At 52.8% G+C, this 12,435-nt stretch overlaps 2 protein-coding genes across 3 annotated transcripts; one reads left to right on the top strand and one right to left on the bottom strand.

The window, feature by feature from the left end:
• The first annotated feature begins 1,720 nt into the window (after window positions 1-1,720).
• Window positions 1,721-4,961, top strand: LOC139049019 (uncharacterized). 2 transcript variants are annotated; one of them, XM_070524040.1, is made up of 2 exons: window positions 1,721-3,470; window positions 4,531-4,961. In XM_070524040.1, the coding sequence occupies exons 1-2, from the start codon at window positions 2,073-2,075 to the stop codon at window positions 4,837-4,839; spliced, it is 1,707 nt and encodes a 568-aa protein (XP_070380141.1). In that variant the 5' UTR covers window positions 1,721-2,072; the 3' UTR covers window positions 4,840-4,961. The 2 variants fall into 2 exon arrangements, with proteins under 2 accessions (XP_070380141.1, XP_070380142.1); XM_070524041.1 differs by lacking the exon at window positions 4,531-4,961 and having other exon boundaries at window positions 1,732-3,192; window positions 3,269-3,471.
• Window positions 4,962-7,891: 2,930 nt separating this feature from the next.
• LOC139049301 (uncharacterized) lies at window positions 7,892-8,551 on the bottom strand. Its single transcript, XM_070524679.1, has one exon. The coding sequence runs from the start codon at window positions 8,549-8,551 to the stop codon at window positions 7,892-7,894; it is 660 nt and encodes a 219-aa protein (XP_070380780.1).
• Window positions 8,552-12,435: the final 3,884 nt, after the last annotated feature.

Genomic DNA, 12,435 nt, shown 5'->3' with positions numbered 1-12,435 from the left:
TGTGTTTAGAAAATAGGTAGTCCAGAGCAAGAATTGCTAATAGTTGCTGCATATGGTATTCTTGCTCCATTTTTCGCTGAAAAGTTCGCGTCACGTTTGGGAAGTCACCACACCTCGATGCTGCCTGAGCAGACTTAACACGCCGAGCGATTTGTTTGTTTCACAACGTAGTCCCATCTTGCATGTGAATTTTGTACTCAACTGAATTCTTTCTTCTTATGCTCACGCTGCAGAGGACTAAACCAGGCCTTGTCGACAGCGCTCATCTACTTTGCCTGGCGCTGCTCCGCCTTTAAATATATCGTGTAGCACCTCTCTCTAGCAATATAACAAAATGTACTGAAAAGTTAGTCAGGCATTAGCTTTGTACGTTTCCAAGAAGTTCCCTTGGGGAATTTAACATTGAAAACACTGCAGCGGGAATGAAGTTCATCAGCGTATGCAGCAGGATTGCATCGGCGGTACAGCACTAACACGCGGTTTTATTAACCCGTGCGTTTGGTGACTTCGTTGACTAGTGTATGCGTTTCCATAAATAAATTACGGCTGGCCAGTTGGTGCATGTTGTGTCGTTATGCGGAAATACGGGCGGGAAGAAACGGAGCGGACAGCACAGAGGCTGCCTTACAACTGAAGCTTAATGAAAGGTTTTCCAGGAAGCGGCGCGCCGCTCATGCGCAATCAAAAGGAAGATACAAAGCTCATGCATGATCACGTGCAAACCTTGTAAAACATACCGCCCAGGGAGATACGTCTTTTCTTTATCCGTCAAGCCAACTGACGGGACACTGACACACGTGGAACACTGTGCCAGCCTCAATAATTTCTCTCGCTAGTCAGTGATTAGACTTGTTTACCATTCGGTCCTGTCCACCCCATTTCTTCCCACCCGTATTTCTGCTCAACGACACTACATAATATCGGGGTATTTTGCGTGAGCCCGAAAGAAACGGGTGGAGTCGGCTTATCTGGTTGGAATTGGCCTGTCGAGCTCGTGCAAACGCTGCCCGGTCGGGCTGAACGAGCGTCGAGTCGGGCTCAGTCGGCCCGATTGCACGAGGTGCAGGTCGATCCAGCTCGAGCCCGTTTGCAGCACGCATGTATGGCCTAGGGTTTATATATGCATCGACGACGAAGAAATAAAGAAGTTACTAGTCAGCGCCAGTGTTTGCCGTATCTTTCTTTCCTGGTCCGTCTTAGGTGTTTGAGCTGTAAGTTTCAGTTCAGTTTAAATGTAAACGAGGACTGGCCGGGGCTACAGCCGGCGCTGGGACTAGCGCGGAAATAGTGTAACGTCGCGATTTATGCGCTGTGCAGCGGGAACGCTACCATCACACGGCGCAAAGACGACCACCCTACATAATCATCCGCAACCGATGAAACAGAAGCTGTTGCAGACGGCTGCAGGAACCAGAAGTCCAGTTCCTACGCGCTGGTGTCTCGGCACGACGCTGCGTGCCATCGTTGTTCGAGATTTCTCAGAAGCGAGTGCATGTAAAAGCGCACGCGGTCACGTCAGGCTCGACCGGGTTCACATAAGTGTAGTCTGTACGGTTAGAGGCCATATCGCTTGAGTATGGCTCCGGTGTTCTGCAGACGCACATGCGATCCTTCGGCGGAACCTTATCTCGTGTAGTCTATCATATCCACGAGTTGATGCATCTATAACTTTATGCTGTCAACAACCAGGCATACAGAAGGCAAAACGTGCGAACAACTTCGTCACTACTTATGCTCTTAATAACTGTTCGCCGCTCTGAACAATAATCCTCGCCGAGAAAAGGCGAAACATTCGGCCGAGCACCTTTCCGATAAAGCACGCCTTCGCGCATCTCACCGAAATATTTCTTCTGCACGCGTTGGGAGTGACGACAGCGCCGCCGCACCTGCGTGACGTCACGTTGCTCACTCGTAGTATATCACGGCTGCCGCAGGCACCTGTCGAAAGTCGTGCGTAAGGCCTGTTTAGCACCGTCGCCTTATCCTGTTCGTTGGGCCACGCCACTTGAGCCTCTAATTCAACGAGTGTGAACAGCTTCCCTAACGAAACACGTCACCGGAACACCGCAGTGATGCTTAGTCTGCCCGCCAATGTAGGGGTGTCTTCTCTGGTCGAGCAGTTGCAAGATGTGGGAGTGGCGTGCGCCATCCGCGAAATGGACCTCACGAATTGCATTATTGTCGAACCCAGCGAATTGCCTCTGCACATCGGCAAATGTACGAGACTCCGATCCTTGCGCTGCGTCGCCTGCCCGCTCAGGCCGAGCGCCCTGCTCGGATTAATGCTGGAACAGCTTCATTATCTGGCGGAAGTTGAGTTCTCCTTCGTGGCTGACACGGACGTGGAGTCTGAAATAAGGCACGTGCAGCAGTGCGCCTGGGAAATGCCAGGCGCCCTGGCACTTGATCTCCGCCGCATGTACGTCGAAGTGAGCGGCTACGTGAACTTCAAGCTCCTCTCCGCGCTCCTGCGCTACTGCCCGAAGCTGAACGACCTGCGTGTTCATTTCGTGCGCGGAGCATTCCTGACCGCGTTCCTGGAGTGTAACGACATCCTCCAAAGGTGCGTCAATTTGGAAACATTCGAGTTCTCGTCCGAGGTGCCAGCCACAATTCAACGCCTGCCGTCCACACCGTTGAACTTCATGGGCTGCGCCGCCGTCTGCGCCAATGTCCGATACCGGAGGTCGACCAACTCGTGGAGCTGTCTTCGACTCCAAGACCTCGCTGTCGACGGCGTTTATCCCCTCATTTTGCCGCAACAGCTGATCCTGGTTGCCGTCCACCACGCTGAAGGCACCACGGCGGAATGGATTCGCGTGGCCGGCCTTCGACACTGCTGGACGAACGTGCGCCAACTCTGTCTTCTGCTATTTCCGGCACAGCCCTCCAATGGGTTTTACGCGACGGCAGGAGGAGTGTACCGCGACAGTCTTTGCGACTTCATTTCCTCCAAGCTCCAACAAATCGTCGAGCTTAACATAAGTGCGTTCCACTTCGGCCAGGACCTCGACTTGACGGCACTACTCCAGGACGGCTCGCTGGAGCACCTGCAATCCCTCTCGGCGACCCCTTGCGGGCTTCGCCGCCCGTCAGCTCTGCGCCGTCTAGCACGGAACTGCCCGGACTTCAAGGAACTGGACGTCCGCATCGAGAGGCAGGGTAGCTTCGTTCGGTGCGCCGTATGCGAGGGTGAGTTCTTTCTCTCTCCCGAAGACAGGTTGGAAATGTGCAACAGCGCCCCCGTTTTTCATAATGTGCTTACCAGGCTGACTCTCAATGAAGTTCATGGCCGTATTTCCCTTTGGTTGATCGAGACCTGTCCAGCGGTTTCAGTGCGGCTCTCAGAGTGCCCTAATCCCTCGCACCCAGACTACCCGTCTTTGGGACAGCTACTAGCCAGAAACAGCTCGCTGAGTTGTCTCGTGCTTCGGCACGATGCCCTGCCCTTGGGAGAGGCGTCTCTGCTGGTGAGTCGGGTTTCCGCTACGGGCTTTCCGTGCCACGAGCATATTTAAGGATAGCTCCGTGCTCTGAACGTGTCGACGTTGGCGGAACTGAAATTTCCTCCTTTCTTTTATTTGCTCAGCGAGTTTCGTACTGCGCAAAATACCGGAAAAGCGATGAAGGGAGTGGTAGGAGAGAGCGCAGACTACCAGTTTTGTTTATTGCAAGACAGAAAGAAAATATATAGGCAAGGTAATCGCTAGCGACACTCGGAAATGCGGAAACATTTACAATCGTTGTGCTGCAACTCGGGCACTAGATCTGAACACTTTCCTGTCAGAAGCGAAAAAAAGAAAAACGTATTCTGTTCAGTGCGTTACTTGTTCAGTATCAAAAATCTAATCCACAACAAAGTACTTCTGCATTATCTTTACTGCTGTTAAGTATATCTTTCTTGAGATAAATGCTGAAGGTACCTATATGGTTACGCTAGCAGACGCTGCCGCCGTCTAACCGCAGAAGACATATGAAGAAAGGAAACTGCTTCCAGAGCTAGCTGTTTCCCTCAGAACAGGCCACCGATCCCAAACATAAGTTCCTGTAGTAACACACAACCGATTTGCTCCCTTCAAGCATTTTAGGGTGTTTCGATGAATTTTTGTTATTATAATTTCTCTTCATAAAATTTGCCGCACACAAGAAAATCAAAGGTTTAAATAAAGGCAACTGAAATTGCTTCGGGAAGACGTCATATGCTCTGCCCCTCCACTGCTGCACTCAGTTGCATCATTGCCTGAGCTGAAATAGGGAAAGTAACACGACAGGAAAAAGGGACGCACACGTGCTGTTATTTTGTGATATTTCTGCTCAGGTCGTGAGCTAGCCAGCCCAAATGCGTGCACACTAAAATGATATGCAGCCTTAAAGAAAGGATTTAAAATGTGTCTATAAATAATACCCTCACATGATTTTTTCGGCATAAAAGTGCGAGTTAAAGACACATTTACACCCTTGTTAAAATTTTGGAGGTGGGAATTGTTTAAAAATATAACGTAATTTCATGCGGGCATCGTTACGTTCCAGGAAAACATCTCGTGCATCGCCAGCCTGCAGTACCTGTGCCTTCTGTCGGCGGTGCCGTTACTCGAAAATATGGCCACGTTGTGCCTGATGACGTTCACTGCCAGCCTGAAGCCTCACATAAAGTGTGTACACGTTCACTACCGAAGCTCTACCGATGGCATCGAGAAGCGGATCACGTGGATGAAGCGGGCTGGCGATCCAAGCTGTGGCGACCTGGTTCGAGACGGTCCCTGCTTCCTGTATTGTTCGACGGCGACGTTCATAGGACTCGCCAAGCCGCTGAATCGCGACTTCAAACAGATCATGTAGCTGAAGGAACGGCCGAGACGTAATAAAATGTCTTAGATACGCGTAAAAGTGCTGCCTACAATAATGGAGCTTATCATTTGCTTTTTTTCATTGCTATCTTCAATATGTATGTCTCGTCCTTTTTCAATTTCTCAATTGCTCTTTTTCAATCGTATCTTCCAATACGTATCACCTCGCGCTAAGGATGCCCTGCAACGCTTTTTGAGCCCGTTATATAAAACGCCTCAGAAACGAGACAATGCTTCCGGAACGCATGGGCCAAGTATCGTTCGCTTTCATACAGCAGGCAACGTATGATTTGGCGTGACGGCGTGCCCAGGTGGCGCTGCGGAAACGCCGCTCAACATAAACCCCTGAATCTCCAAAAGTAGCGCCAACCACTTCACTCCTCCTCCGCTCCACCCCCACGCTCGGCGCGGCATCGACAGTGGCGCCGCCTATGCTGGCCCTGCTGTGAAGACGGGTAACGCGCTACCAGACGAAATCCACGGAAAAGTTATTCCGAGCTCTACGGCTAACTTTTTGAGTCGAGGTCTTGCATCATCAGAGGGTAACTGTCCTTAATAATATGTTGGAATCGCGAAAAAATTTTTGAAAAGGGCCGTTATTTACGGCATAAAGCCCCCGCACATTGAGAGTTCGTGCCGCTTAAACAGGAAGCATGGACACGGTGTGCTCAAACACGCGCGTAATTACCTCAGTTCCAGGTTTCGACGGCGTGAAAGTATGTCTACGTGGTTTCGTAGGTTCAATTACGTAAATGCCGGATACATTTGTACAGGCGGAGCGTGAGAGATTCCAAATGCCTCGGGCCAGCAATGCCTAGCAACAGGGCCGTTTATGCTCCGCGTCTTTTACAGATGTGTGCAGCTCATGCACGCATTGTGGCGGTCATGAGAAACGTTTTCACACGTAGACAGTATTCATAACTACAACAACATACCAGTACATGGAATCGTCTTTTATTTATTTACTACAGTGCAAGTGGGTGGAATTTGATACCAAGAACGAACTTGATGGGACAACTGTGCAGAGGTTCCGAAACTAATTATCCCTCCCTCATTAGCACCTGTAACACTTTTATTGCAGGGCTCATTTTATATCTGCATATGTGCGTCTGTATTCTTCTGCGTTGTAAGTTTTCGCAGCGAAGCAGTGTTACTCTATCTGGAACACTCATAGCACACAAACCAGAGAAAAAAACATTATTCTTGGGCTTTACGTACATGAACCACGATATTATTATAAGCACGCACGCCGTAATGGGGGACTCCGATTGAATTTTGACCAGCTGGGGTTCTTTAACGTGTCCCCTATGGATGGGACACAGGCGCGTTTACATATTGCCTCCGTCGGAATGCGACCGCGGTGGCCGCGATTCGATCCCGCGACCTGTTGCCATCAATCCGTCTGAGCGTAATTTCGTCGCACTGCGCCAGCAATGGCGGTCGGAGAGCGTTGGAAAGAAAAAATATGCAAAACAGCAACGGGCTCTTCCACGTGACACAGATTGGCCAATGCGGCAGCGGAGGACGCTGAGGCGATAAGACGCCTGGAGGGGGAAACACAAGGGAGAGCGCGGTAGTGAAAAGATCTAAGAATGGCGCTAATTTTGGAAAACTGGGGGTCTTTAGGTCAACAGAGCCCTCCGAGGCGCACCCCTCGGTTTCAGGCAGTACAAAAACTCAAAACACGGCCTCCGGGATCTGGAGGCAAATCTCAGAGGCGATGTGCGAAGCCCCGGTGGTTAACGCAGCAGAGAAGGAAGTTGTAAGCCCAGTGCCAACACAGCGCACGAGAGGTTGCGCAGTGCGCTCGGTCAAAGACCAGAATTGTTCGAATATGTTTTATTCCTTTCAGTGACATGCACGTTCCTTTCCAGGGAAGTTCTTGAAAGGACACATTGTACATAATTCATAGCTCAGAACTCTCGAGTAATCTCCGAGTAAGCATTTTGTTGTGGTTGTTCAAATGTCTACGCAGTGCCTTACGTAGTGCCCTCGTGCATTTTCATTGCATTCGACGTCTACAAGGAATATTTATCCCACCTAATAGCGGCACAACTGGTCGTAAATGAGTTTTATGCAAGCGTTTTTTCAGAATATTGCAGAATTAATTTTTCAAGCTCTAGAGCTCCTTTTAACTGTGAAGGCTTGTTTGCTAAACCACTTTCAAGCAATTAGAATTAGTGATTCCGGAACTTCCTGTGGCGTAAGTTTTCTAATGTGTTATTGTTGAGGCTTTCTTTTTTTTTACAGAAGCAGAACTGAATGTATTGATGCCCATAGTTTGGGAATCACTATTTCGAGTGCAAAACAAACACCCGTGTACCGCGCATTGGGGGCACGTTAATAAAAGCCAGGTGGCCAACATTATTCCAGAGTCCTTCTACTAAAGAGCGCCTCATGATCATGTCGGGGTTTCGACGCATAAAACAGCGAAATTTATTTTTATATCCAGTTGTGCGGCATGCTCATCTGTACCACGCTCAGTGACGCTATGAAGTTATTTCGCGCGTTATCTAACATGAAGAAAGAGATCAGTAAGTGCCACGATCCACGTGGATTCGTGAAGGAAGGAAGCATCGAGGCACCCACACGTAAGAGAGACGCTCCGCTGCGAGGTGGTGGTGAACGATGACCGACCGCGAGGAGCTGTGGTCGTCGGTGTTTATTTTGTACGGTGAGCCATGTATTCCTACCGAGCCTTGCGAGCCACCGAGCCTCGCGGGCCACCGAAGATTATGCACGATGGGGCGTCAAATGCTCATCACACCCCTTACCCTCAGTTTCTTTAAAACAAGCAAAATATGTCAAGCATCAATGCAAAAAATACCATAGGTTCACGCCTTGACGACGCTCTGCCGCCGTCCTAACCGGTTCCTAAGCGCATGTTATCCAAGCGAGTAACGGTCCGGCGGTCTCCGCGGTCGAGTACTCCGCCTGGGTGCCGTTGTTGGCAGGCCGGGCATGGCAACGCCGGGTGCTGCCTTAGCCAGCCTCACTCCGTCCGAAGTGTCTGCAGTGGCCGGCTTTGAAAGTGGCGCTGGGCTTTACACCGGCACAACGGACGCCGCCCAATTTGCAATGCTTGCCGCCTTCGAGGTCGGCTGTGCTTCGCTGGTAGTGACTGGTGTTGCCGTCGGTCCCCCTGCGGGCTGGACTTGTGAAGTGGTAGTCGATGGTGCAAGCCAGGTTCCGAGGCGAGGCCTAACATGGTCGGCCTGCCGGTGCCACGTGGTCCCGTCCGGCATGGGAACGAGCAGTGACGAGGCGCTGCCAGGAGACACCACCTGTCCGACGGACCAGGGTGGGCCAGGGCGGAAGTTCCTGGCGAAGACTGGAGCTCCCGACTTGGGCGAAGGTACAGAATGGAACCCTCGGTCAGCAGCCAGCTTCTGCTTCAGGAGCGCTGTAGATCGTAGGTCCGGATGCAAGACGTCCAAGGGTGTCTTGACCATCTGGCCCAGTAGCGGCTCACCGGGGGCACTCCCAGTGATATCATGGGCTGTGGTCCGGTACTGGAACAGTACCCGGGCAACCTGCGTCCGGAAGTTCCCAGCATGGCTCTTCTTGAGCTTGCCCTTAACTGTTTGTACAACCCGCTCGGCTGCACCGTTTGAAGCAAGGCGGTATGGTAGACCCATCATGAGGCAGATTCTCTTCTTTTTCAGCCAGGCCATGTACTCTATTCCTGGCGAAAGCAGGACCATTGTCGGACAGGATAACGTCAGGCAACCCCTGGGCGGCGAAGACCTGTCACAACGGCGCAATAGCCGCACCTACTGATAGAGTAGTTAGAGGCAAAACCTCAACCCAGTGCGAAAAGGCATCCACCACCACAAGCAAGTAATATCCCTTGAAGGGTCCCCTAAAATCCACAAGCAGGTGGGACCAGGGTATCTGTCAGAACGGCCTGAGGGTGAAATCCACATGAGGCGAGGCCCGCTGATGCTCCTGGCAGACTTGGCAACTCTTCGCCATGTGAACAATGTCCTTGTCCAGGTCAGGCAAACAATTGTGGGACCGGACCTGTTGTGTGATCTTGGTCTTTTGAATGCCAGGATGACCCGCGTACAGCAACTGCAAGACCCCGGACCGCAGACGTTGTGGGTCACCACATTGGAACCCCACATTGCAGCCCCGCTGCAGGCTAAGCTTGGCAGCTTTGTGGCTATAGGCGCGCCGAACCAACTTCCACCCCCCGGGACACCATCTTGACCACCTGAAATTGGGCTTGGTCCTAGCTGGTCGCCTGTGACATCACAGATCTCGAGAGTACCTCCGCGTACGTGTGCTCCAGCATGGACACTTCAGCAGGTTCTGGAACAGCAGAAGGGTACCTCTGGCAAGGGCAGGCATCTCAGGGCATCATCAGGTCCCAGGTCCTTTCACGGATGGTAGACCAGCTTGTCGCCGCCTTTTCAGGCCCTAGCAGCCCCAACAGCGGTTCGTGGTTTATGACCGGCTAAAATTGCCTGCTCCACAGATACTGACGCCCGATCCCGAACATGAAGGCCAGGCCTTCCTTGTCCATCTAGCTGTAGCGTTGATTTGCAGCATGAAGCCGAGAAGACGCAAACGACACAGGTCATCCCTGGCCATACTTGTCCCGATGCGCCAGGATGGTTGCCACTTCGTACGGCGACGCATCTACCGCCAGGACGACAGGCTTGGTGGGATCGAAGTGTACCACCATTGGATCCTTGGTGATTAACTCCTTGCTGCGCTGGAAGGCCACGTCCTGCTCCTTCCAGACCCAGTGCTGACCATCTCGAAGCAGAAAATGAAGTGGCAGGAAATGATGCGCGGACAGGTTCGGCAAGAATTTCTTGTAGAAGTTGATGAGGCCAAGGTAGTCGTGAAGCTCTCGTGTTGGGGCTTAGGCGCCTTGAGCACAGCATCAACTTTGCAGGGGGACGGGGCTAAGCCAGCCTGCGAAATGACATGTCCCTGCAGGTACTGAACACTGTGGGCCAGGAAAACGCACTTTTCCAACTTGAGCTTGAGACCGGCGTCCTGCAGTCGTGCCAAGACGTTGTGCAGATTCTGCAAGTGGTGCCCGTCGTCGGTGCCGGTAATCAGGATGTCGTCGAAGTACGCCGCCACGTGCATCATGCCCTTGAATAGGTTGTCCATCTCGCTCTGAGAAATGGCTGGAGCTTAGGCCCCACCAAACGGTAAGCGCGTGTACTAGAAGAGCCCCAAGTTGTCGATATTGTGACACACTCCTAGGGGGCATCCTGAAGCACCAGCTGCTAGTAAGCGTCTCTGAGGTCAAGCTTCGTGAGATTCTGTCCCCCGAACAACGCTGACCAGAAATCGTCAATCCGGGGCAGCGAGTACTTCTTGGCGGTAGCGGCGGAGTTGATAGTAATTTTGAAATCACCGCACATCCCGACACTGCCGTCTCACTTGATGAATGGTACGATGGTAGCACCCCATTCACATGTCCTTACGGATGCCAAGATGCCCTCTCGCTGAAAGCGTCGCAGCTCATGGGTAACTCCATTCTTTAGGGCGAACGGCAGTGGCCGAGGCTTGAAAAAAACGAGTTCAGGCTCCCTCGGGTACATAGGTGCCAGCTATCGTCCCGGTGAATGGACAAGCTCCTGGCTGTAACACGCACTTTAAATCGGTCAGGAGACTTGGGACGTCTTTCACCACATGCGGGACGGCTTCTCGGTAGTCTCGCAGACGAACGCCCTGTGCGTGAATCCAGTTTCGATCCAGGAGTGTCGGCGACGACCCCTTGGTTAAGTAAAGGGAAGGAGCCAAAGCGAACGCCGACTTGGGCCTGACCCTAGGCCTGGGAGAGTTGTCCGGAGCAACTGCGCAGCATGACGCCCGAAGTCTGGACGAACACGGTGGAGAAAGTGCGCTTTAGTTTCCCCGCCATGAATTACACACTGGCCCCTGTGCCCAGATCCATGCAAATGGGGTCTCCTCAGATCGACGGTCAGCATGTACGGCGGCACGCACGACGGAACAAGGTCTGTGTGCCACATGTCAAAATTCGGCGGGTCCTCGGTCATGACTTGGAGCCTGGCGCGAGGAAGCTCGAGCCTGCTGCCGCACGTCTCCGCCGCGTATCCTTGCGACGTATTCCCTGGCCGCAGGCTTGTGTGGAACCTGGACTTGATCCAGGCTACTGCTGCTGCTGCTATCCGCTATTCGTCCTTCCACATCGGCATACGCGCGCCAGGTGCCCAGTTTTTCCGCATGTGAAGCACTGTGCTTGGGAGAACGTGTACTGTGAGGAAGAATGGTCCCCACCACAGCAACAGCAGGTACTGCCCTTTTTCATCACCTTGTTTGCCGCCGCTTCCGCCGACATAGAGCCGGTCGAGCGTGCAATGTCACAGGCGTCCTTGGCCGCACTGTCCATCACCAGCGCTGCCTTCACGGCGTAGTCCAGCGAAAGGTCGGGAAGCTCCAGGAGTCGTGTTCGCATGGCGCGGTTGTTTATGCCGCAGACTAAACGGTCCTCGAGCAGCGAGTCCAGCTGGTCTCCAAAGGCGCAGGCACTCGGTAACCCTCAGAGCGCGGCGATGAACTGCCCGAGGGTCTCTCCTTTACGGCGGCTCCCGTTGTTGAAGCGGAACCGCTCCATTTGTTGTGGACGGTGCCGGGTTGAAATGCGAGCGCAGTATGGTGAGCAGCTCCCTCAGCGCCTCAACAAGCGCTGTGGCCTGCTTGAGGAAGTCGAGCAGGAGACTGAAGACGCAGGTACCGCAGTTGACCGCGAAAATGCCCCGCTGTTTGGTCTCGGGTGTGTCGTTTACCCACAAGAACGCGTTGACTTGTTCCGTACAGCCTTCCGTACAGCGCCATGGGGTCAGGAACGGGGAGCGGTGGTTCGCCGCTCGCGGAGGCGTGCGTCGATCCCTGGCCACTCGTCGCCAGTGTCTCGATCCGTCCGATATCGCGAACGAGGTTGAGGGGCTCGAGGCATTCACCGTTAGAAACGCTCCGCAGCGGGGCGGTGGTGAACGATGATCGACCGCAGGCATGTGTGCTCGTCTGTGTTTACTTGGTGCGTTGACCGATGTTGTCCACCGAGCCTGGCACCGGACCTCGCGACCCAACGAGGATTACGCCAGAGGGCGCGTCGCATGCATGTCACGGTAAGGCATTAAAACCGTCCATGACTATAAATTCTTAAAACATTGACTATTTGAACAGCGCGCTCGTGGGAGAACATATATAAACTTCCATAAACACGTGTAGACGAAGGGAGTGAGATGTTCAACTCTTAATCTGCGTCCTACTGCTTTTGTCTAATTTTGCTGCTGTCTCTCTTTTACAGCGAAGCTAAATACCTCTACCAACGAAGAAAATTTTCGTATCGTTCTTGGCGCGGTAATCAAAAAATTTCCCATTATGCCGGGCCGACCCGCGGCGGAGATGAAGCCGGCGTTAAGCACTCCCCATACGTGGCCCGATTCCGAAGATGGTGAAATGCCGGGCCAACCCGCGGCGGAGGGGAAGCAGGCGATAAGCACTCCCCGTATGTGGGCCGATCCCGAGGGTAGTGCAATGCCAGGCTGACCCTCAGGGCAGGTGAAGCAGGCGTTAAGCACTGCTCATACGTGGG

Source organism: Dermacentor albipictus, chromosome 8 (genome assembly GCF_038994185.2).
Source record: "Dermacentor albipictus isolate Rhodes 1998 colony chromosome 8, USDA_Dalb.pri_finalv2, whole genome shotgun sequence".
NCBI lineage: Eukaryota > Metazoa > Arthropoda > Arachnida > Ixodida > Ixodidae > Dermacentor > Dermacentor albipictus.
This window is presented reverse-complemented; position numbering and strand designations above follow the sequence as displayed.

Excerpts from the sequence above, each read along its gene's own strand:
- LOC139049019 (XM_070524040.1), top strand. The coding sequence starts at position 2,073 with ATGCTTAGTCTGCCCGCCAATGTAGGGGTGTCTTCTCTGGTCGAGCAG. Across the intron at positions 3,471-4,530 it reads TGGGAGAGGCGTCTCTGCTG|GAAAACATCTCGTGCATCGC; the intron begins GTGAGTCGGGTT and ends GTTACGTTCCAG.
- LOC139049301 (XM_070524679.1), bottom strand. The coding sequence starts at position 8,551 with ATGGTCCTGCTTTCGCCAGGAATAGAGTACATGGCCTGGCTGAAAAAG.